At 42.3% G+C, this 25,845-nt stretch overlaps 1 protein-coding gene across 1 annotated transcript; it reads left to right on the top strand.

Annotated features, from left to right (window-relative positions):
• The first annotated feature begins 4,321 nt into the window (after positions 1-4,321).
• On the top strand, positions 4,322-25,064 carry LOC120060628 (complement C1q-like protein 4). Its single transcript, XM_039010014.1, has 3 exons — positions 4,322-4,373; positions 4,404-4,873; positions 24,885-25,064. Exons 1-3 carry the CDS (start codon positions 4,322-4,324, stop codon positions 25,062-25,064), a joined length of 702 nt encoding a protein of 233 aa, XP_038865942.1.
• Positions 25,065-25,845: the final 781 nt, after the last annotated feature.

A 25,845-nucleotide genomic window follows, 5' to 3' on the forward strand; every position in this document is an offset into this window, starting at 1 on the left:
AAAAGAACGGAGAGCAAAAACATGGATCTTGGAAAACAGTGTGTGTTTGTGTGTATGGGTGTATGCATGTGTGTGTGTAAGAGAAGAACAGTTCTCTGTGTGGCTCAGTATCTCTTCCTAATGAGGCCTGATAACGAGAGAAAGCGACTCACACAGACAGACAATAGTCTAGGCATGCGTGCGTGCGTGCGTGTGTGTGTATGTCACTCAGACAAAAGTCTAGGGAACATTTAGTGTCTTCTCTCCATTCCTCACCCATACGTACAACAATAATTATACTTAGTCATCCTCGCCTTGTTTATTCCTCCTTCTACCTCTCTTTCTTGCAGGATTGTGCCTACCATTTAATGGTTTTGCCACAGAAGTCTTACCAACAGGTAACAACAGGTGGGTTAAGGACATGTGATGTAGTTGTAGAGAAGCATTAACAAGCAGGCAAATTATAGGTATTTATTTTGTGTCCTATTTGAAAAGAAAAATGGTTAAAAACTATGGAAGCCCATCTCTGCCACCATTTTTTTTTATGTCGATACTATCTCAACATTTCAAGATAGTTAGTAAAAATGTTGAGTAACGTAAGTACAAATTTAACTTAATTTGTAACATTTTGTGGTGATTTCAGAGGCGGTACCACAGGAGGGTTTTCCCGGGGCCCAGAGTTTTCCCTAATCTGGTAGGTTAACATAACCAGGTAAAACTCAGAACCCTAGCTGTAGGGTGTGACATGGTAATAAAGCAGCTGTAAAACGGTTTTATATGGGCTATGATGGGACCAGATTTTTCTAATCAGGTCATATTGTAAAAAAAAAAAAATAGACAACAACTGTGAATGGATAAAAGAACTAACAGAGTTGAGCTTGATTTATGCAGGGTTAGTTCTATTGTCCATCGCAGTTGTTTTCTAGTTTTTTTTTAACGTAGTGTCCACTGTTGGAACATTGCAGCGGGGACTTGCTTCCATTCAGCCACAAGAGCATTGAGGTCAGACACTGATGTTGGGCGATTAGGCCTGGCTCGCAGTCGGCGTTCTAATTCATCCCAAAGGTGTTTGATGAGGTTGAGGTCAGGGGTCTATGCAGGCCAGTCAAGTTCTACCACATTGATCTCGACAAACCATTTCTGTATGGACCTCAATTTGTGCACAGGGTTATTGTCATGCTGACACAGGAAAGGGCCTTCCCCAAACTGTTGCCACAAAGATGGAAGCACAGAATCGTCTAGAATGTCATTGTATATTGTAGCATTAAGATTTCCCTTCACTGGAACTAAGGGGCCTAGACTGAACCATGAAAAACAGCCCCAGACCATTATTCCCCCTCCACCAAACTTTACAGTTGGCATTATGCATTCGGGCAGGTAGCGTTCTCCTGGCATCCGCCAAACCCAGATTCAGCATTGGACTGCCAGGTGGTGAAGCGTGATTCATCACTCCAGAGCGGTGAGCTTTACACCACTCCAGCCGACGCTTGGCATTTGCGCATGATAATCTTAGGGTTGTGTGTGGCTGCTCGGCCATGGAACCCATTTCATGAAGCTCCCGACGAACAGTTATTGTGCTGACTTTGCTTCCAGAGTCAGTTTGGAACTCGGTAGTGAGTGTTGCAAACAAGAACAGACGATTTTTACGAGCTACGCGCTTCAGTACTCGCTGGTCCCGTTCTGTGAGCTTGTGTGGCCTACCACTTCACGGCTGAGCCGTTGTTGCTCCTAGACATTTCCACTTCACAATAACAGCACTTACAGTTGACCGGGGCAGCTCTAGCAGGACAAAAATTTGACGAACTGATTTGGAAAGGTGGCATCCTATAGCGGTGCCATGTTGAAAGTCACTGAGCTCTTCAGTACGGGCCATTCTACTACCACGGTTTATCTATGGAGATTGCATGGCTGTGTGCTCGATTTTATACACCTATCAGCAAGGGAGTGTGGCTGAAATAGCCAAATCCACTAATTTGAAGGGGTATCCACATACACTATATATACAAAAGTATCTCAAACTTTGAACTTAGTATCTTGACATTTTTAGATAGTATCTCGACATTTTTATATAGTATCGACATAAAAAATTATAATTGGAGGTGGGAATGGGCTTCCATATAAAAGGCATTTCATTATTTTCCCCTATAATAGCCCAAGGGCTATATTTTGTAATAAAATGCTTGCAATCAAAAACATAAGGATAGAGAGAGAGCGAGAGTGGGAGAGAGAAAGAGAGAGAGAAAGAGAGAACGAGAGAGAGAGAGATCTTACAGGTGTTGCCTACACAGGGAGGGAGTGGGAGCTTTTTTAACCCGGTTTGTTGGAGATAGAACAAAATCAGTTCCTCAAAGTAACTCGGTTTTTATAAACAAAAGGATGCTCAGTGTTCAACACTCAACAGCAACTTGGACAAGCTAACGAGGGCGACAAAAAAACATTTCTAGCAACTTCGGGTTGGTTATTTCCCTAATTAATTGAGCTCTATGTTGGACTTCATAAGTAACCGCACTGTACTGATCTCAGTCGAAACGGGAAATTACCGTAGAAGTGGTGGTGAGGAGTGATTTTTTATTCCTTCTCTTCACTTCCCGGGCTTCTCCTGCTTAAAAGTGCGCGCGCCCTCGGCTATTTATTTGACACGCGAAGTTGTTCGCGGAGTCTCATCGCAGGATTCGTACCTGGATACACTCGATTCAAAAACGCCTGGTGGAGAAATCTTCTTGACTCCAGTTTCATTACAGTAGGAAGACAGAGAGTGAGTAACAATACGGTGCAGTGCATGCTTTTTGATTTTATGTGTCCGTTCCCCAGATTTATCATGGAGAGAGTGAGACATATTTTGAACAGTGATAAAAACGAATACAAATACTGTAGGCTACCTATAAGCTACTAATAATTCGATAAGTATATAACAAATATCATTACTTGATAATTGGAAGTGAATTAAATTCCTTTAAAAAATGCTGTTAATTAAGTATTTAGGGATTGCTTGGGATAAACATAAAACTACATTTAGTCAGATTTTGTAAGATTTTGACCTAGTAAGACCTCATAAACGATTTCAATAATTGCCTTATTTGTGCATTTATCTTATCAAATCTGAAAAGAAGACCGAAAATTAATCAGTGTCCTCCATGTAGAAAATACCAGTTGTTTTAAATGAGAGTGGTCAGTGTCAAACCTCGAGGAGGTTTGATTTGTAGCTTGCATAATTATATTAATTGGATGGTATAATATAAAAGAATAGAAATATAAACACTATATGAATGTCTTTTTTTCCCTTCATCTTTCCACAGACTTTGTGCGTCCCAGAATAGAGGAATATACCTTGGATCACAAAATAAAGATTTTGTTGGTTTCTCTCCCCGGCACCCTCCAATTAGACCAGGACACCCTATAATACCACTACCATCCTTTAAACACAGAGGACTAAAATTATTCTGACAGGAAGGGAACACATCGACTTTATTTTTTCCTTCTCTTCCCATCTTTTCCCTCTCAGCCATGACACATTTAGTGGAGACACCTCTATTAGGTGAGATGCAGTCCTTCTTAGGGGGACATTAAGTAAAGCAGAAGCGTTCTATTTAAGAAGAGACTGTGAATGACTCTTTATTAAACAAAAAACTATTGCCAACATAATTAGCACATAATTAGCTGAATTTGGCACCTGATGTCGAATCAGTGAGCTCTGGATAAGTTCTGATGTCATAAGTTTAACTATTGTACCCTCTCTTGGGCTGGGTTTAGTTGATGTTTGATGCACAGAAAAGAGAAGGAATTTGATCAAAGCAGAGACTAGAAGAACTCTGGAAGACAAGAACTGGGGGGAAAACGGGTGAAAGAGGCTTAATGAAATGATGTTTTCTATAACCTATCCAACACAATCCAAGCCAGATCTTTGTCCAGATGAACTACAACACAGTGTTGTCTGAACACTGATTTTAAAAGAGTTAAATCCTGCTCCTTCACCGCCCCTTTCCCTTCGTCATCCCCCTGTCCCTTGTTGTTCCTCTCTTCCCTTCGTCACTGATCTCTCCGTCCGCCATCTTCCTTTTCTCGCCCACATTCTACTCATGGTGTCTCAACGGACCCTCTCTATTGGCTGCCTGTGGTCCTAGTCTGAGCGCACCACATTCATACAGCAGCCAAACCTCTCTATACACTCCTTCTAGTCTTTCATTCACCCATCCCTCCTTCCACTCTTTCATATTCTGTCTCTCTGTAGTCCAACCTGGCACCCGGCACCATTCCGTCTAAAGGGGAGGAGGATTTTCTGACCCTGGCCGCCTCTCGGCTCAGCCGCTGGAAGTGTGTCATCGGAGCCGCCGTGGGCGTGGCCATGGTCCTACTCCTCCTGATCGCCATCCCTCTATTGGTCCACACCGCCAAAGGTGGAGGAGCTAACCCAGGAAGTGGCGGAGGGGGGACCCATTATGAGATGCTGGGGAGCTGCAGAATGGTCTGTGATCCATATAGTACTGCCCAACCAGGCCAGGAGCTGACAGCCGTGTCTCCCCAACCGGACTACCCTGGGCGGAAGAAAACGGGGTACCGCGGGGTCCCTGGGATCTCTGGTCCTCCGGGCAACCCAGGGCCCCCTGGGGAACCAGGCAAGCCAGGCCCACAGGGGCCTCCCGGCCCTGGACCTAATGGTTACGTCCCCTCCTTCTACAGCCCTAAGATTGCCTTCTATGCAGGGCTAAGGAAACAGCATGAGGGCAGCGAGGTGTTGAAGTTTGATGATGTGGTGACCAATGTAGGGAACTACTATGAGCCTAGTACTGGGAAGTTCACCTGTCCTCTACCAGGTATTTACTACTTCACCTACCATGTTCTGATGAGAGGTGGAGACGGGACCAGCATGTGGGCCGACCTGAAGAAGAACGGACAGGTAGGAGAGATAGAGAGTGTGCGTGTGCGTGCATGTGTGTTTGTCTGAACAACACATCTCCACTGACCATTACCTCAGAGTCACTAATTGACTCACTTTCACCTTTGCTATACAACATCGGTCACTTTCAATTCACATCACATTCCCATGTACCTATAGGCCGCAGCAATACACCAGCAAAATATAGCTAAGAAAATATTTTCCCTCATTAAAGAGAAGTCGTGCTTTAAAATCACCATTTACACTTTCAAATCACAGCTACTAATATTTGTATTCCCATAAGCCGTAGCCAAATGACAAGTGGCAGTGTGCTGCCGCCGGTCTTCGCCAAAGGAAAGTAAAATTAGTCGATATCATATACCAGAATTGTGTCCCAAATGGCACCCTATTCTCTATATAGTGCACTATATAAAGGGCCCATAGAAATAGGGTGCCATTTGGTATTATACTCCAGGACTTAAATATCTCCTAAATGTAAATGCTAAGGAGCACTGGAGAAATGTCTGTCCTTCAGTGTGTACCAAATGGCACCCTATTCCCTACATAGTGCATTACTTTTGACCAGAGCCCTTTGGGCCCTGCACTGATCAAAAGTAGTGCACCATAAAGGGAATAGGGTGCCATTTGGGATACAGACTGTCACAACGTGGACTAGTCAGCTTACACGTCAGATAGATAAATAAATAATGAAAGTGAAACTGACAGGCCACTCATCCACTCATCCCTCGTTCCCTGTTCTCTCGTTCCCCTGGTACTAATTAAAGATAGAGGGCCTGATGGTGGATTGAGGAACAAAAAATTGGAGAGAAAAATAAGAGGTGTGGGATAAATCACAGGGATTTAATTTGAGGACTTTAACACTGCTATGTTTTCATCTTAATTAATCAGACAGTCACCACACTCTTTATTTTAGCAATGTGGCATTCAGTCCTTTAAATATGTCCAAAGCCTGAGTGAATGTATTTGGCTACCAGTTAGCGATATCAGATATATTGTCATTCTAGTCATTTCATCACCCTGTTAAATCATTCATAACTCCTAGATTAGATCCCCTGAAACACCACCCCCACCCCCCACTTCTGCCTCCGCTCTACCCCCGTATGCCCCTCTCCTGCCTCTACCACCCTCTACACCCTCCTCTCTCTACCCCTCTCCTCCACTCCTACCCCCCTCTCCCTCCTCTCGTCATTGTCCATTGATTGTCCATAAATTATAGTTTCACTCAATTCAATTATTTAACGTCACAGAGACCCACGTCCATCTCACAACCATCAGGTGGCCCCATTTATTTTAACAGTTTATATAGAGATCAGATCTCATATTAGAAATCGGTTTAAAGGGACACCACCACTTTTTACCCTCTTATTCATTATATCCAGCACAATACCAGTGTTTATGTTCCACTCAAAATATAAGAAGATGATTTTTCGAATTACCTCGACTGCAGCCTAGTCAATTTCCAAAACAGTCTGTCGGGATATGTATTTTGCTTACTTAATCTCGGAAACACAGAACTAAAATATTGCCTAGTTGCGTCTGATGCTCAAGTCCTGTGGGGAGATGTGTTATAAAAGTTACCAGAAAGAGGGGCGAAAGCAAGGCGGTTGCCCGACCCTTCTCTCTCTCCGCAAGTTGCTGGCAAGTCTATGGGCCAAATGTCCCCTCCTCTTCTGAGATTGGAAAGATGCAAGTACCTGCGAAATCATGATTTGTCCAAATGGTCAGTGACGAAAAACCAACGCACCAGGACAATGTTCCTTGTTAGTCGTTGCGTCCCACAGTCTGTTGACAGATGCTACGATACCAGTTATGGTACGTGCATCTGTCCACGCGAGAGATTAGATGTATGTAGATAGAAGTGTGGTGTAAATGAATCACTACTGTTTTGCTGTATGGTCTTATTCTTGTAAGAGTTAAAATTAGAGTTGATGATCATTGATTAGTAATGCCTGACCTGTGTCTATATATTCCTCTCTGTAACGTAAACTGATTGAGATGGTGGTTGCCTGACCAAGAATAAAGTAATGTCCTGTTGAATTCCGTATGCTGTCTCGTGTCCAAGTCTTATCTTTCATTTACCTGATGTTAACTCTTCGTACCCTCCAAACGGTGCATTACATTCTGAACACCTGAGGCAGAAGAGCTCTATGCCTGAGGCTATATCCCTATCAGTGATGGTACAGTATCTACAAAATGGCCGCTGTGTCCAACATGCTGTATTCCTCCTGACTTTAGAGTCAAAGGACCTCTTCTTCTGTTGCCGCAGGTGCAGCAGTATTGCAACTTTGTGAGAAAGTTGTGTCCCCCAAATGGCAACCTATTATCTCTATAATGCACTTTTGACTGCAGCCTATAGTGCTCAAGTAGTGTCCTATAGGGCTCAAGTAGTGTCATATAGGGCTCAAGTAGTGTCCTATAGGGCTCAAGTAGTGTCCTATAGGGCTCAAGTAGTGTCCTATAGGGAATAAAGTGACATGTGGGACACGCCCCACAGTGTCTGTCTATAGCTGTGGCTTTAAAGGGTTATAAACACAAAATATCAAAGTCGTGGAAATGACTTCTTCATAGCCACAAGGGCATTGAGTTGGTCTGACTAATAATGAAATGAATCAAGTAAAAATATAAACTTGGAGAAAATGTGTTCCATCCTGAAAATCTATGTGAACGCCCACACCCCCACCATGCTTCTCTCGTTTGTGGTGCGACATTAGAACTACTTCTTACTCACCATTTACATAGTTACATTCTGTTTCCAGACATCAATCAATGCCTCAGTTATTTTCCATGCTCTGGTCAGCGTCCGTATGGTAGTTGTTTCTAAATGAGACGCAGGTCACGGAGTCCACACAGGACATGAAGCATGTCTATATCCAGCCAGCCAGCTAGAGGTGCAGCTAAGCCCTGTGTGTCTGTCCAGTGTCCACTCTAAGGCAGATTGATTAAGTGTGTGTGTGTGTGTGTGTGTGTGTGTGTGTGTGTGTGTGTGTGTGTGGAGCTATGGCATAACTTTATTAGATCTTAGACATGTTATAGAGTCAGCGACTGTATGTGGCTGTTAGTAGTGGTTCTAAATGTGGTGGTTAACAGTTTAAAAACCCATCAGATTAATTCATTGATTCATTTACTCCTCTGGAGTGGTATTATCTTGTGTTACCATAACATAACCATTTTGACCAAGGTAATGATATAGACAAAAGTAATATAGGCTATATATATTTGCTCTTAGCAATGTGTTTTCTCGTAGATCATTTAAAAAAACAACAACAACGATTGATTGTCATCTGGAAAGGTTAGCTTGTCATTCTGCTAGACGTCCGTAGTGACAAGCCAATATCACATTAGCATCTCATGTTGCTGATGACAGTGATGCTGTGTTGCTGTGACTTCCCATTGACACCCAGCATATGTCATCCTCCTCATTATTTTGGGCAAACTGTGAAGGGGTGCTTTTTTCCCTCAGGCATATAGTCGGAGGGAAGCTCAAGTTAAAAACGCTGGCATGTGGCCACTTTTGATTTCCCCAATTATTCAAAGAAGGAGCATTCAACAGTATGAGTCTATTATTTTGTAAGATTTTTTAACATAATTTATTATGCATGTATAAAGCATAGTATTTGGGTGCAGGGGCTTTTATGGTATAAATATTGCTCCAATATGTGAAATTATTATTTACGTAGGTCTGCTATTTTTGCAGGTAATGGTGAAATGACAGAGAGACAAACAGTTGTGAGGGAGGCATGGTAGGATTATGAAGGAGATTAATGTGGAGGTGGGGGTTGAGTGGGAGCAAGAAAGAGAGAGTCAGAGCAGAGAGAGAGAGGGAGTGAGAGAGTGACAGAGTGAGTGACAGAGTGAGTGACAGAGAGAGAGAGAGAGAGAGAGAGAGAGAGAGAGAGAGAGAGAGAGAGAGAGAGAGAGAGAGAGAGAGAGAGAGAGAGAAACAGGGGGATGGAGATGGCCAGGAGAGGGGGAGTGAGCTCCTCCATGTGAGGCTGCCACACTGAGCTGGTCCTGGGGCTGCGAGGAGCAAGGGGGCCCCTGGGGCCAGCCTAGAGCCTGGGGCTGTCTCTCTTCCTGTGTCTGGCTGGGCCTGGCCCTTTCAACACAGAGTCTGTGGTAAACGGTCCTGGAAAGGAGTGAGGGAGGCAGCTGCACTGTCATTTCATATACAACCTGGGATGTGTGAACGTGTGTGTTGAAAGAGTCAGGCAAGGGTAGAAAAAAGGAGAAACACAAAACAGAAGGACCAGAGGGATGAGAGGAGGAGGGTGGTGGTGAAGGAGGGCCGGGGGGTCTAGGGTAACAAACTGATCAAGCACAGCTATTCTGTGAGACCAGCAGGGAGATGTGAGGGTATACAAAGCCTTGTTTTTATCTGTAGTGCCTTGGTCCAGTGGTAATAAAACTGACAGGATTCATTGGCTGTGATATACTGACCTATTAGAGCGAAGCCAATAGAAAAGTAGCTCTTAAGAGAGGGGACTCTCTCTCTCTCTCTGCTGCACATGGCAAGACAAGACAGGCAGGCAGAGAGCGAGAGAGGGGTGAGGAGAAAGCAGTAGAAATAGAAGATTTATTGAAAAGGTTTTTGCTGCCCCAAGAGGACTCTTGGTTGGGTTTTACAGGGAAACAAGCTACTTTAGCATTGCATTGTTTTCTAGAGTTTTGTTGGCATTTTACATGAATGAGGGTGAGTGCTAACAACATCTAATGGGCTACCTTCTTATAAATACAGTTTACTATGTTAGTGGCATTACTGTGATATGCAAAAGATCTAATTTACAAGATATTATACTTTGGGCTAAATTGTACATTTTGATAACATAAGTCAAGGTTTCTCTTCTTCTCACAGTTTGTTTTTGGCGTTTTACATAAACAGTCTTATACAATAACAGTCTAGACTACAAGGTCTGTATATGTAATTAAAATCAAATCAAAGTTTATTGGCTGCGTACACAGATTTGCAGATAAATGTGCATTCGGAAAGTATTCAGACCCTTTTCCTTTTTCCACATTATGTTATGTTACAGCCTTATTCTAAAACGGATTAAATTAATTGTTTTCCTCATCAATAGTCCCACTAAACGCAAACCAGATGGGATGGCGTATCGCTGCAGAATGCTGTGGTAGCCATGCTGGTTAAGTGTGCCTTGAATTCTAAATAAATCACTGACAGTGTCATCAGCAAAGCACCCCCACACCATCACACCACCTCCTCCATGCTTCACGGTGGGAACCACACATCCGTTCACCTACTCTGCGTCTCAGAAAGACACTGCGGTTGGAACCAAAAATCTGACATTTGGATTTATCAGACCAAAGGACAGATTTCCACTGGTCTAATATCCATTGCTCGTGTTTCTTGGCCCAAGCAAGTCTCTTCTTATTATTGGTGTCCTTTAGTAGTGGTTTCTTTGCAGCAATTCGACCATGAAGGCCTGATTCACACAGTCTCCTCTGAACAGTTGATGTTGAGATGTGTCTGTTACTTGAACTCTGTGAAACATTTATTTTGGCTGCAATCTGAGGTGCAGTTAACTCTAATGAACTTATCTTCTGCAGCAGAGGTAACTCTGGGTCTTCCTTTCCTGTGGCAGTCCTCATGAGAGCCAGTTTCATCATAGCGCTTGATGGTTTTTGTGACTGCATTTGATGAAACTTTCAAAGTTCTTGAAATTTTCCGGATTGACTAACCTTCATGTCTTAAAATAATGATGGATTGTCATTTCTTTTTGCTTATTTGAGCTGTTCTTGCCATAATATGGACTTGGTCTTTTACCAAATAGGGCTATCTTCTGTTGTCACAACACAACTGATTGGCTCAAACACATTAGAAAGAAAGAAGGAAAGAAATTCCACAAATTAACTTTCAACAAAGCACACCTGTTAATTTAAATACATTCCAGGTGACTACCTCACGAAGCTGGTTGAGAGAATGCCAAGTGTGTGCAAAGCTGTCATCAAGGTAAAGGGTGGTTACTTGGAAGAATCTAAAATAGAAAATATATTTTGATTTGTTTAACACTTTTTTGGTTACGACATGATTCCATATGTGTTATTTCATAGTTTTGATGTCTTCACTATTATTCTACAATGTAAAAATTAGTCAAAATAAAGAAAAACCCTTGAATGAGTCAAACTTTTGAATGAGTCAAACTTTTGACTGGTACTGTACATACAGTGCATTCGGAAAGTATTCAGACCCGTTGACATATTCCACATTTTGCTATGTTACAGCCTTATTTTAAAATTGATAAATTGCTTTTTTCCCCTCAACAATCCACACACAAAACCCCATAACGACAAAGCAAAAACAGGTTTTCCTAATTGTTTGCAAATGTATAAAAAATTAAATAATGAAATATCACATTTCCATGTTCTATGTTGCTCTGTCTGTATGCTATGTCTTGCTTGTCCTATGTTGCTCTGCGTGTGCTCACTGTCACGGCCGTCAAAAGGAGGAGACCAAGGCGCAGCGTGGAATGCGTACATTCTTCTTTATTATAAGAATGAACACTGAACAAAACTAACAAAATAACAAAACGAACCGTGAAGCTATACAAAAGAGTGCTGACAGGCAACTACACATAGACAAGAACCCACCAATACCCAAGGGAAAATGGCTACCTAAATATGGTCCCCAATCAGAGACAACGATAAACAGCTGCCTCTGATTGGGAACCATATCAGGCCACCATAGACATACAGTGGGGAGAACAAGTATTTGATACACTGCCGATTTTGCAGGTTTTCCTACTTACAAAGCATGTAGAGGTCTGTAATTTTTATCATAGGTACACTTCAACTGTGAGAGACGGAATCTAAAACAAAAATCCAGAAAATCACATTGTATGATTTTTAAGTAATTAATTTGCATTTTATTGCATGACATAAGTATTTGATCACCTACCAACCAGTAAGAATTCCGGCTCTCACAGACCTGTTAGTTTTTCTTTAAGAAGCCCTCCTGTTCTCCACTCATTACCTGTATTAACTGCACCTGTTTGAACTCGTTACCTGTATAAAAGACACCTGTCCACACACTCAATCAAACAGACTCCAACCTCTCCACAATGGCCAAGACCAGAGAGCTGTGTAAGGACATCAGGGATAAAATTGTAGACCTGCACTTGGCTGGGATGGGCTACAGGACAATAGGGAAGCAGCTTGGTGAGAAGGCAATAACTGTTGGCGTAATTTTAGAAAATGGAAGAAGTTCAAGATCACGGTCAATCACCCTCGGTCTGGGGCTCCATGCAAGATCTCACCTCGTGGGGCATCAATGATCATGAGGAAGGTGATGGATCAGCCCAGAACTTCACGGCAGGACCTGAAGAGAGCTGGGACCACAGTCTCAAAGAAAACCATTAGTAACACACTACGCCGTCATGGATTAAAATCCTGCAGGGCAACGCAAGGTCTCCCTGCTCAAGCCAGCGCATGTCCAGGCACATCTGAAGTTTGCCAATGACCATCTGGATGATCCAGAGGAGGAATGGGAGAAGGTCATGTGGTCTGATGAGACAAAAATAGAGCTTTTTGGTCTAAACTCCACTCGCCGTGTTTGGAGGAAGAAGGATGAGTACAACCCCAAGAACACCATCCCAACCGTGAAGCATGGAGGTGGAAACATCATTCTTTGGGGATGCTTTTCTGCAAAGGGGACAGGACGACTGCACTGTATTGAGGGGAGGATGGATGGGGCCATGTATCGCAAGATCTTGGCCAACAACCTCCTTCCCTCAGTAAGAGCATTGAAGATGGGTCGTGGCTGGTTCTTCCAGCATGACAACGACCCGAAACACACAGCCAGGGCAACTAAGGAGTGGCTCCGTAAGAAGCATCTCAAGGTCCTGGAGTGGCCTAGCCAGTCTCCAGACCTGAACCCAATAGAAAATCTTTGGAGGGAGCTGAAAGACCGTATTGCCCAGCGACAGCCTGAAGGATCTGGAGAAGGTCTGTATGGAGGAGTGGGCCAAAATCCCTGCTGCAGTGTGTGCAAACCTGGTCAAGAACTACAGGAAACATATGATCTCTGTAATTGCAAACAAAGGTTTCTGTACCAAATATTAAGTTCTGCTTTTCTGATGTATCAAATACTTATGTCATGCAATAAAATGCAAATTAATTACTTAAAAATCATACAATGTGATTTTCTGGATTTTTTTTATTTTTAGATTCCGTCTCTCACAGTTGAAGTGTACCTATGATAAAAATGACAGACCTCTACATGCTTTGTAAGTAGGAAAACCTGCAAAATCAGCAGTGTATCAAATACTTGTTCTCCCCACTGTATGTATACCTAGACCTACAAAACCCCTAGATATACAAAAGCCCTAGACAAGACAAAACTTGCATACCCACCCTAGTCACACCCTGACCTAACCAAAATAATAAAGAAAACATAGATAACGAAGGTCAGGGCGTGACACTCACTGCTCAATGATTGTCTATATTGTAATTGTTTTTAATAACCTGCCCAGGAACTGCGGTTGAAAATTAGCCAGCTGGCTAAAACCGACACTTTAACTGAAACGTTGATTAATGTGCACTGTCCCTGTAAAAATAAAATAAACTCAACTCAACATTAGTATTCATATCCTTTACTCATTACTTTGTTGAAGCACCATTGTCAGTAATTACAGCCTTGAGTCTTCTTGGATATGACGCTACAAGCTTGGCACACCTGTATTTGGGGAGTTTCTCCCATTCATCTCTGCAGATTCTCTCAAGCTCTGTCAGGTTGGATGGGGAGCGTTGCTACACAGCTATTTTCAGGTCTCTCCAGAGATGTTCGATAGTGTTCAAGTACTGGCTCTTGCTGGGCCACTCAAGGACATTCAGAGACTTGTTCCGAAGCCACTCCTACGTTGTCTGGCTCTGTGCTTAGGATCGTTGTCCTGTTGGAAGGTGAACCTTTGCCCCAGTCTGACGTCCTGAGCACTCTGGAGCAGGTTTTCATCAAGGATCTCTCTGTACTTTGCTCCGTTCATTTTTCCCTCGATCCTTACTAGTCTCCCAGTCCTTGCTGCTGAAAAACATCCACACAGCATGATGTTGCCACCACCGTGCTTAACCGTATGGGTACGGGTCAGGTTTCCTCCAGACGTGACGCTTGGAATTCAGGCCAAAGAGTTCAATCTTGGTTTCATCAGACCAGAGACTCTTTTGGCAAACTCCAAGCGGGCTTTCACGTGCCTTTTACCTAGGAGTTTCTTCCGTCTGGCCACTCATAAAGGCCTGATTGATGGAGTGCTGCAGAGATGGTTGTCCTTCTGGAAGGTTCTCCCATCTCCACAGTGAAGCTCTGTCAGAGTGACCATTGGGTTCTTGGTCACCTCCCTGACCAAGGCCCTTCTCCCTCGAAGAAGGCTCTATGAAGAGTCTTGGTGGTTCCAAACTTCTTCCATTCAAGAATGATACAGGCCACTGTGTTCTTGGGGACCTTCAATGCTGCAGAAATGTTTTGGTACCCTTCCCCCGATCTGTGCCTCGACACAATCCTGTCTCGGAGCTCTACGGACAATTCCTTTAACCTCATAGCTTGGTTTTTGCTCTGACATGCATTGTCAACTGTGTGACCTTATGTAGACAGGTGTGTGCTTTTCCGAATCCTGTCCAATCATTTTAATTTGTGGAAAACAGAAAGGAAAACGCCGCCCACTGCTGCTCATGCTTGTCAAGAGAATTATGTTCTCATGTTCATTAACCAATTCAATTAAACTACTCAATCTGCTATATCAGGATTTGTAGGATACTGATAGAAATGAAAACAGACAGATGCCAGTCTACAATAGTCAGAATGTTTATTTACGAGAGCTCTAACCATCCTTTCATGTACATTGGTTTATATACCTCTCATTTCATCATAACTGTCCCTCCTCCTCTAAGACAATAACAATATAGTTCACAAGTCTTCTCCTTCTCATACATTGTCTGCCACCTGTTATACAATCTACTACAAGCCCAAGGTCTCTCCCCTCCCTGGGTGGGGACAGAATGTCCTGAAAGGAACACAGTAGTAGAGCTTGTCTGTCGATAGCTCCTCTTATCATTTGTTTCACACTTGCACCCTGCTTACATACTAAAAAGGAACAAAAAGTCCTTGTTCTAATTCTGACTAAAACTACACACATCAGATGTATAGATTTATGATTCTAATAAATATCATACAATCATACAGTGACAGGGTAGAATTCTGTTAGTTATAGTTCTACGTTAAATGTATACATAATTTAGTCATTATTCATAAAATTCATAACAATGCTCCCAGATTATATTTATTTACGACAAAGTTTCGACCCTTAGGTCTTCATCAGGCATCAATGTCCCAGGTGGGGGTCGAAGGTCCTATATATAGGGGCAGTACTCAGTGACATCACTTCCTAAAACAGGAGGTAAGAAAAATGTATAACATAGTTTCCCAATATTAACATTCAATGTATCAAAATATATGATCATACACAGGGAACGTGCTCAATATTTACAGTAATATACAGACACATACAATATTAAATTAGGATAAAAAACAAACACAATTTAGACATACTGAAACTATAAAAACGGTTTCAAGTCAAACTCCTCGTTAAGGCCAAGAGGAGACAGTGTGTTCAGCCTGTGGATCCAGAAAGATTCCCTTTGAAGAAGTTTCCTCTCAATGTCCCCTTCCCTGCGTGACATCTTTACCATTTCTATTCCAATGTATATCAGAGAACTAATAGGATGTCCAGCTTGTACAAAATGAACAGCAACCAGATTTTTTGTCTCACTTGTTGCGGTGCTCACTGATCCGTGTCTTAAGGCTTCTATGGGTTTTCCCTATGTAAGACAGACCACAAGGACATTTCAACATGTAAATAACAGTGGTGGTAATCAGGCCCTTGATCTTAAATCGTTCTCCTGTGCGGGGGTGGGTAAGCTGCATTGAGAACATTGGCCACATTGTAATTACCTTCCGGAACCTTGTCCAAGAAAGTTTCCCTTTTCTCTGGTGGGTAATCAGATTTAACCACAATATCTCTCACATTTGGGGGTCTTTTAAAAACCATACGTGGGGGATATTTAAAAATGTGTTTCAATTGTGGGTCAGTATCAATAATGTACCAGTGCTTCCTGATAATGTCCTTAAATGCCTTCCCCAATGGTGAGAATTGGGTAATGCATGATGGGACATGTTCTGCTATTTCTTTGACTTTTGGTTGAAGGCTTTCCAACTGTGTTAGTCCTTCAAAACGATCATTGGCATGTTTTACCCAATTGTCGTTGTACCCCCTTTGCTTAAACCTTTGCGTGAGGTCCGTGGTCTGTTCCTGATAAGAAGCATCAGAACTGCATATTCTTCTGATATGACTGAATTGACTTATAGGGAGACTTTTAATAAGTGGACATGGATGAAAGCTGACCTCTAAGGAGAGTATTCCTGTACGTAGGTTTCCTAGTGGTTAGAGCGTTGGGCCAGTAACCGAAAGGTTGCTGGATCGAATCCCCGAGCAGACAAGGTAAAAATCTGTCGTTCTGCACCTGAGCAAAGCAGTTAACCCACTGTTCCCCGGGCGCCCGAAGACGTGGATGTCGATTAAGGCAGCCCCCCGCACCTCTCTGATTCAGAGGGGTTGGGTTAAATGCGGAAGACACATTTCAGTTGAAGGCATTCAGTTGTACAACTGACTAGGTATCCCCCTTTCCCCTATAGAGATCTGTAGAGAGGGAGGTTTTGTCCTTAATAACCATCACATCAAGAAGACTGATTTGTGATAGGTCATAGTTATTGGTGAAGTGAAGGTGTTCATTCATAGAGTTTAGATAAGCATGGAATTCCAAAAGTTCTTCCTGGGTGCCTAATATAGATCACGGAAATGTCATCCAAACATCTCCGAATTAGGAGAATGTTGAAGAGAAATGGGTTAAGGTCTGGATTCAACATCACCTGTTTTTCAAACATTCCTAGATATAGGTTAGCATAATGAGGAGCCATAGTGCTCCCTGTCACTGTCCCTTTGGTGTGGAGGAAAAAGTCTCCTCTGAAGATAAAATAGTTGGAGGTTAGTACAAGTTCAGCCAAGTCCACAATGCAATTAATAAGTCAACTTTCATAAACTCATATTCTGTCTTTGTAATTTCCCCTTCATTACACATTTTTGACAATTTATAATGGATCAGAGACTTGAATTGATTAGTAGGGTCCTTTGGGAGTCTTTTGTAAAATTCATCACCACTAAGTTGTCTCAGAATTTCCTTTTCATAGTCTACTGCATTTAGTATCACTATTGCACCTCCTTTGTCGGCAGGTTTGATAATGCTTTTTCAGTTCCATAAGAGTTCCATAATATATTCTTTCTCTGCTTTGGACATATTGTGGAATAACTTGTATTATTTATTCTTAGCCAGGAGATTATGTACATCTTTCTCAACTAGGCGGCAATATGTTTCAAGAGAGGGATTTCTTTCGGGTGGTAAAAACGCGCTTTTCCTCTTAAAATATGTATTTTCCCTTGTCATGTCCTCAGGGCGAGAGTCAGGTTCATTGTCATTCAGGTTATCAATGGGAAAAAACTTTAGCACTGTTTCCTGTCTGGTTGCTAATATATTCAATAGATTAACATTGGCAGGTGCATAGGGAGTAACCCCATTACCAAAAAACTCAGTCAATCTCAAACTCATAGCAAAGGCTCTGAATACTTATGTAAATAAAGTATTTCAAGTGTGCAAAAATTTCAGTATGGGGTATTTTGTGTTTTTATTTTATTTAATCCATTTTAGAATAAGGCTGTAATGTAACAAAATGTGGAAAAAGTCAAGGGGTCTGAATACTTTCCGAATGCACTGTATATACAGTTTATATATATAATGATGTGTATAGACAGTATGGACTGTATATACATATAAAAGATGTGTACAGCAGTAGTTATATAGGATGAACCATGAGTAGAATACAGTATATACATTGAGTAAACAAAACATTAAGAACATTTTCCTCATATTGAGTTGCACCCCCTTTTGCCCTCAGAACAACCTCAAGGCTTACAGACCCTTCTTTAACCTGTCTCCTCCCCTTCATCTACACTGATTCAAGTATATTTCACAAGTGATATCAATAAGGGTTCATAGCTTTCACCTGGATTCACCTCATCAGTCTATGTCATGGAAAGAACAGGTGTTCCTAATGTTTTGTGTACTTAGCTTAAATTTAAAGTGGGTAAAACAATATGTAAACATTATTAAACTGACCAGTGTTCAATGATACTATTTACATAGGGCAGCAGTGTCTACGGTTCAGGGCAGGGTACTGGGCTGGGTAGAGGCCGGCTAGTGGTGACTGTTCAACAGTCTGATGGCCTGGAGATAAAAGCTGTTTATCAGTCTCTCGCTCTTAGCTTTGATGCACCTTTACTGTCTCCGCCTTTTAGATGGTAGCGGGGTGAACAGGCCTTTACTGTGTACATACCTGATCACTAATTACTCTGGCGTGAAGGATCAAAAGATCTCTATTTTGAGAGATTTATATTACATAATCATGAACTCTTTTATTGGTTGCCTTGAAGTCCCAAACATCACTTCTTCAAAGAGTCAGGCACCGTACAGAGGCAGAGCCAGAGCTTCCTTCGTTATAGTACTCTGAAGGCTAATTATATTATATTTCAGCAGCTCTACCATACCCATGTTTGTGCCCCAAATGGCATCCTATTCCCCATTTAGTGCACTTCTTTTGACCAGAGTCCATTAGGGCTCTGGTCAAAGTAATGCACTATGTAGGGAATAAGATGCCATTTGGGAAGCAATCCATGTCACTTGGAGTTAATACAGGTGCTGGTCATTACAGAATGGGCCAGGGGCCTGACATTTTAACACGGCCGTATGAAATCACTTGACCTTTCAGGTGATCTATTAAAAGATTACGGGATTAAAGATTAAAAAGACCCAGGGATAGCTTCAATCAGAGGGAATGAAGGCAGTATGTCCATATTGCACATTGTATTGAGGTCCCTACCACTTTGCCCATTATTTCCAGATGATGTACAGATCGTCCGCGCGGGACTATAAATGAATAGATTAACGATAGCACCACCACAAAGTTAATGAGAGGTTAGGGGAGATGATGTGTTTAAGAAGTATAGCATGACATATTACCCCTCTGTGACACATTATAAAGCATAGCTGCATTAGTATAGACAAGACCATTGCAAACGTGGTGGAACGTTAAATACCAAATCTCTATTACTTTTGATGGCAAGGGCAGGGGAAAAACTGCTGTCACTATGTCACCCCCATAACCTCTAGCTCCAACCACATGTAATGTCCCCTAACAGCAATGAGGAAAACTACCACTAACACAGACACATACAGGTGGAGTTAACATGGGAAATATCCCCTGGATAAATCACGTCACATGATTCATTAATTAGTATACTGATTTCACTTAACTCAAACAGACATTGGCATGGTTTAGACCAGGGGTCTCCAACCCTGTTCCTGCACAGCTACACTCCTGTAGGTTTTCGCTCCAACCCCAGTTGTAACTAACCTGATTCAGTTTATCAACCAGCTAATTATTAGAATCAGGTGCGCTAGACTAAGGTTGGATCAAAAACCTACAGGATGGTAGCTCTCCAGGAACAGGGTTGGAGAGCCCTGGTCTAAACCCATTCTCTTTTTCTCTCTCTAATGCTTTGTTCACTTCTCTGGCCATCAAGACATGTTGCATGTCTTGTCTATACATCTGTCTTGTGGTGTGATCTCAGTCTGGCCCTCACACCACCCATCTCCCTATTGCCTCGTCCCTCAGCCCACACATCTATATTCCTCTCCTCTCATTCCCTGATTTCTTTCTCTCTCTCTCTCTGTCAACCAACGTGTCTTATTTTGCCATCCTTTTACTGTCATGTTTTTTCTAAGTGGTGCGTCTCTGTCATGTTCTTTTTCTTTCGTCCTCCATTCCCCTGGCTCACTGTAGGACTATCCTTCCTTTATTCTATTCCTCTGACTGCCCACTGAGCATAGATGGTGCAACAAAAAAATTGACAAACAAGCCGGCATGATCTGCCGGGAGCCTAGCGGTTAAGAGTGTTGGGCCAGTAACTGAAAGGTTGCTGGTTTGAATCCCTAAGCTGACTAGGTGAAAAATATGTCCATCGTGCCCTTGAGCAAGGAACTTAACCCTAATTGCTCCTGTAAATTGCTCTGGATGAGAGCATCTGGTAAATTTCTGTTGAGTATGCCTTGTACAGAATGTGGGGCCAGTGTTCTCTTGTTAGTGTCTGTCCTGAGATTGGAAGGTTTGGGCTTCAATCCCCGGTTGAGTCATAATAAGGACTCTAAAATGGGACCCGATGCCTCTCTTCTTGAAACTCAGCATTAAGGAGATGGATTGGGGGTAAGGCCCTATGGGCCATTCTGGCTCAGACAAGGCTTACTTACTAATGATTAGCCAGATATGTACACTCTTAGAAAAAAGGGTTGCAAAAGGGTTCCACAGCTGTCCCCATAGAGAACCATTTTGTGTTCCATGTAGAACCTTCTGTAGAAAGTGTTCTACATGGAACCCAAAAGGGTTCTACCTGCAACCAAAAAGGGGTCTTCAAAGGGTTCTCCTATGGGGACAGCCAAAGAGCCCATTTTTTCCTAAGTTTAGCATATAGATATCATAATACCGCTTGTTGTGGAGAAGGACATAAGGGCTCATACGTGCTTATAAAGCATTATTATACCTCTCAGCCTTAAGTCAAGTGTTACCAATGACACAGTACAGTGGTGGGATTGAGAGTCATGTTAGTTGAGCTGCAGATCATATTCTGAGCCTGTCGTGTGGTGCTGTGTCTTGGAGATGTGCGTCGGTTGTCTGGAGAGCTGACAGCGATTGAGTGGTCTGTGCTCAGAGCCGTGGCTGCCTGGACATGGAGCCTGATAGATCCAAGGACAGTTAGGCCACTGATGCCAGACAGACATATGACTACAGAGTTGAGATATAAATCTTATATACTCACTCCTCTCTTTTTTTTAAGACTGTGATTATAAGATAATATTTACTTTATTGTCCATTAACCCCCCCCACGCACACACTGTTATTGGTCATCAAAGAGCTGCTGTAGCTGTGTATGGGGCACTCAGGCATGTGTAATGAAGCAGAAGGCTGATTGGTTAGTGTAGAATAGATGAAGAAGAGGTTCACATGGGACAATGGGTAGTCTATGGGGTTGGAAGTCATCCATTCAGGCAGTTAGATCCAGAAACAGCAACAGTATCTTCCACCACCAGCTATTGACCTGGGTACGGTTTCCCAATAACGATGGAACTTAGGCTTACGAGTGTTTAACGATGCATCTTTCCTACAATGGCTGAAGATGTAACATACGTTTCCCAAAACACCATGCAGAGGGAACGTGCGCAAGTCCTTGAGGAATGTGTTGATACTGATAGGATCGAAAGAAAGGCAATGCTGCCCTCGGATCAGCTTTCTCTATTTCAAATCTTACTTTAACGTTAGAATTGTTCCACAATTCTGACGACGGATCAGCTCCTAGAAAGATATTCTAACCTATGGCTGCAAATATTGAGGAGGTTTATTCTAACCATAGACATTAAAACCAGTAGATAGTGATAGCGCTGACGTCATCCACGGATTCCTATAGTCGTGACGTGACTTTTCATTAATGTGAAGACTGTTATATCTAATCAATTCTCTAGGTGTTAATATTATTACGTGATTAAACTTATCATGTAAACATTAATTAAGTAAGAAGTCGGGGCACCACGGGAAAATGTTGTTTAAAGAGTTACTATTTCCCGAATTTAACTCTCTTCAGATATTTTCATATCTTATCGATTACAGTCACTTATTAATGTATTATTACCTCATCAGTCATTCTGAACGTCATCATTTCTTGTAGTCTGCACGAACCCTACTTTATTGATGAATCAGCTATACACAAATTGGCTCAATTATTTATTTACGAACTAATTAAACAATTACAGAATACACAAATACACACTAACATTATACAGTAAATAGTCTCTAGAAGACTAACAAAACAGGACAGTTTGGTTATAACACGGTGGTGAATTCAGAGAGAGGAGGGGGGAAGGGAGACAAAGGAGTTACTCTATTGGACTTTGGGAAGCTACGCTCACGAACATACCAAATCTTTAATCTAATAGCCACTCATTCAGAAAAGAGAATGCAATTTATGTATTTACGATTGAGCTGTCCTTGATTGTCTAAATCCTTTGGTCACGGAGATGTTGGGTGTACGACTCTGCTTCGGCCACCAGAGATCACCATGTCCTTAAATGCTTCAGAGGTTGTCGGTGTTCTCGTCCTAGGCTACGTACGTTTCCATCTACAGATTGATAACGTGAAGTCTAGGATTTGCTTCTTCTGTAGTGATCGATAGTTTCAGAGTTTATAACCATTTTGCAACATTGGCCTTACACGTCAGTATGCTTGGTCTATAGAGTGGTAACCATTTCAACGTGGGGACCAGCGTCCTCACGTTCTCTGGTCTTGTCCTTTGGTTGGAGTTGTAGTTTTACGCCTTAGTCTGCATGGTCTATGGAGTGGTAGATTTCTGAACCATTTGTAACGTATTCAGCTGGTGCTGCACGTAACTGGTCTTTATTTAAATTCTTCAGCGCGTCCTTTTAAACACTTTGGGGAAAAGGGCTTCCATTGCGTTTTGCATAATCTCTGTGCTCACGTGGGAGTGGTTACTGACTTGATAAACTTTACATGAAAAAACATTTTCTCATTTAGAAGACTAAAATCACATTTCTATTTTCTCAAAAGTATTCTGATACTTAATCATTCATTTGATACAACATTCAGATGCAAACCTCATAAATGAGAAGTGTAGACAAACAGATACAGTTATGTGGTTCTACCGTGAAAGACGTCACAACATCAAAACGAATTCGACATGAGGGTTCTTTTAGTCTCAAAAATAGAAATGTTGCTTAATTCAGAAATTTAGGGGAGGTAGGAGTTTTGGCGGGAGAAGGTACTTAGTTCTACTAAGGTCTCTCCCTCTATACTGCTTGGCAAGGGAAGGTATTACAAGTCATTACACTATGGAAAACTCCCGATGGCACATGAAACCAGAAGTATTTGAATTTTAAGGGCGCCATATTTCTGAATAGGGCTGAATGGCACCAAAAAATCGCTAGGGATCATGGTGAAAGTGGCCGTAAGTAGCAAAGGATCATAGTCAATGTAGTAATTTTCTTCCTGCCTGAGAGAGTAAATGTATGAGTACATCACACCCCCTTAGGTGCACTTGCAAAGAGCGTGCATGAGGGCGAGAGCCTCCACGAAGCCTGTCGGCCCATGATTGGTCTGTGTCAGCGCGTGGTCCTGTGTGACGACAATGTAGTAGTCGGAATGGAAAGGGAAAGGGGCATACCTAGTCAGTTGTACAACTGAATGCCTTCTACTCAAATATGTCTTCCACATTTAACCCATTTAACCCAACCCCTCTGAATCAGAGAGGTGCGGGGGGCTGCCTAAATCGACATCCACGTCTTTGGCGCCCGGGGAACAGTGGGTTAACTGCCTTGCTCAGGTGCAGAATGACAGATTTTTACCTTGTCTGCTCAGGGATTCAATCCAGCAACCTTTCGGTTACTGGCCCAATGCTCTGGATCACTATTAAATTGAATATCTAAATTTGTAGCGAACTTTAAAATAATTTACTGTGGGGATCGACCTTGATCACAATAAACACGTTTTAGAACCCAAAACGGCCTTCCAAAATGTTTTTGTTTGGCTGTTCTGGCGATCGTAATTTACATAGGCTTTCTTGGGCAGACCTTGGCTTTTGGCACCGCGAGGTTGCTACACAGTAGGCAACCAGCAGAGCTCGTGACTTCACGCTCCAGACCAGACACTGGGGGCCTGATTCTAATCCTTACCCTATATAGTAATGCACTGAATAAAGATTTGGCACATCATTGCGCACATGTTAGGCCATACATCATGAAATATAATTAGCCTATGGACAGTAGCCTACAAGTAGCAAAATAGAACACATTTGATTGAACATGAAATGTATTTCAATATAATTGAAATAGGCCTATAGCCTACTGTATTTATATTTTAATGCAGTCATCTCGGTTTTAATTTGAAGCATTTTTTATAAGTCCCTGGTTTGTATCAATTGAAAGACATTGGCAGCTTTGTATTTCTAGTCAACTTTGTTCTGAAGTTATCAGTGGTGACAGAGATGTGATTCTATGTTTAGCGGAGATCTTCTGTGTATAAAGTGAAGTGGAAGGGCAAAGAAAACATCATAACGACGCACTTAGCTGTTCTACGAGTGGCCGGAGGAATGCGTTAGATTACGAGTGTTTTCACATGCCACGTTATTAACAATGTTTAGCTGTTCTACGAGTGGCCGGAGGAATGCGTTAGATTACGAGTGTTTTCACATGCCACGTTATTAACAATGCTTTTGGGAAACAGCTAGAAGATTTTACGATGCACCTACCAAGGTTCTAACAATGGACTTAGCCTTAAGATGCTTTTGGGAAACCGGGCCCTGTTGCTTTATGATGCTAGCCTAGTGCTAGTAGCAGAGCTCAATATGCATGGTATTGACTGGCTGCTTGCGTCTCAAATGGCAACCTATTCCCTTTATAGTGCACGGCGTTTGATCAAGGCAAGTATAACTGTGGTCAAAATGTGTGCAGGGAATAGGGTGCCATTTGGAGCGCATCGGCTGTGTCAGGCCCAGCCTGAGCGTCAGACAGATTCTCATTTGCATGCTGTTAAGGAGCTCAGTCTGTATTGACCCGCAGGCAGTGGATCATTACTTGTTTGTTAACACATTTAATTGGGTTTACTCATGTGGACACGTAGACACACATGCATGAATTAAGTTACTGTTACAATTGCCTATTTTAAAGCTATAACCTTGATGGTTTTAACTGTATTTCAAGCCATGCCATTTGCTCTGTCTGTTCTGTCCTTCCCCTAACTGTCCCTCTGTCTTGCCCTCTGTGTGTGCACGCATGTGTGTAACAGGTGAAGGCCAGCGCCATAGCCCAGGATGCGGACCAGAACTATGACTACGCATCCAACAGTGTGATCCTGCATCTGGACGTGGGGGACGAGGTGTGTGTACAGCTGGACGGGGGGAAGGTCCATGGAGGAAACACCAACAAATACAGCACCTTCTCTGGGTTCCTCATTTACCCCGACTGACCCTGATCAACCATCCCAGCTTCATGATCCCCCCCCCCCCCCCCCCCCCCACACACTGATAGGATGAAAGGACATAGACTGAGTGTGTGGTTTTGGAAACTAAGGAGTGTTTCATGGGTGTGTTGAATGTTATTAAGCCAATCATGACCAAGTATGTTTATTGTGTGTGTGAACATATGAATATTACAACATGTACAGAATAGGTGCACATGGTTGCATTGAAAAATATACAGCATATGCCATATGTACCGTCTACTAACATAGTGAGTTGGACATACAGTTGAACCAAGATAATCAGTTCTACCCATGTATTCAGCATCTTGAGTGGGACCAAGGTCGTAAGTGTTTTGAATCAAGACCAGGTTAGCACACTGAGCTAGAGCCAAGGAATTAGCTCCGGGAGCCATCACAGTTCTCAACTTCGCTACATTTAACCCCCCTCTAATCCAGTGGGCAGTTCAGTTAAGACCACTTGGATAGTTCCCAATCACATCCCCTAGCTAGCTGTTTAAAAAATAATAGCCCCTGCTGTTTCAAAATAAAAGTCCCCTGCTGTTTCAAAATAAAAGTTCAAAGTACAGTATGATCCCTGTTGTTCATAATCTAGGACGGAACTGCTTTACTGTTATAGTATTATTTTTAATTATCAATTGTTTATTGATTTCAGTTATAAAAATACCAAACAAGGAAGGACATTAAAAAAATGATAACAAAATAAAATGAAGACAGCATTCAAAGTAAACCCAGCTGTTTAAGCACAGATGGTTGACCTTCTATAACC

The sequence above is a fragment of the Salvelinus namaycush genome, chromosome 16 (genome assembly GCF_016432855.1).
Source record: "Salvelinus namaycush isolate Seneca chromosome 16, SaNama_1.0, whole genome shotgun sequence".
NCBI lineage: Eukaryota > Metazoa > Chordata > Actinopteri > Salmoniformes > Salmonidae > Salvelinus > Salvelinus namaycush.

Coding starts and splice junctions, on each gene's coding strand:
- LOC120060628 (XM_039010014.1), top strand. CDS start 4,322: ATGGTCCTACTCCTCCTGATCGCCATCCCTCTATTGGTCCACACCGCC. Junction 4,374..4,403: donor ATTGGTCCACACCGCCAAAG/GTGGAGGAGCTA, acceptor GAAGTGGCGGAG/GGGGGACCCATTATGAGATG. Junction 4,874..24,884: donor ACCTGAAGAAGAACGGACAG/GTAGGAGAGATA, acceptor TGTGTGTAACAG/GTGAAGGCCAGCGCCATAGC.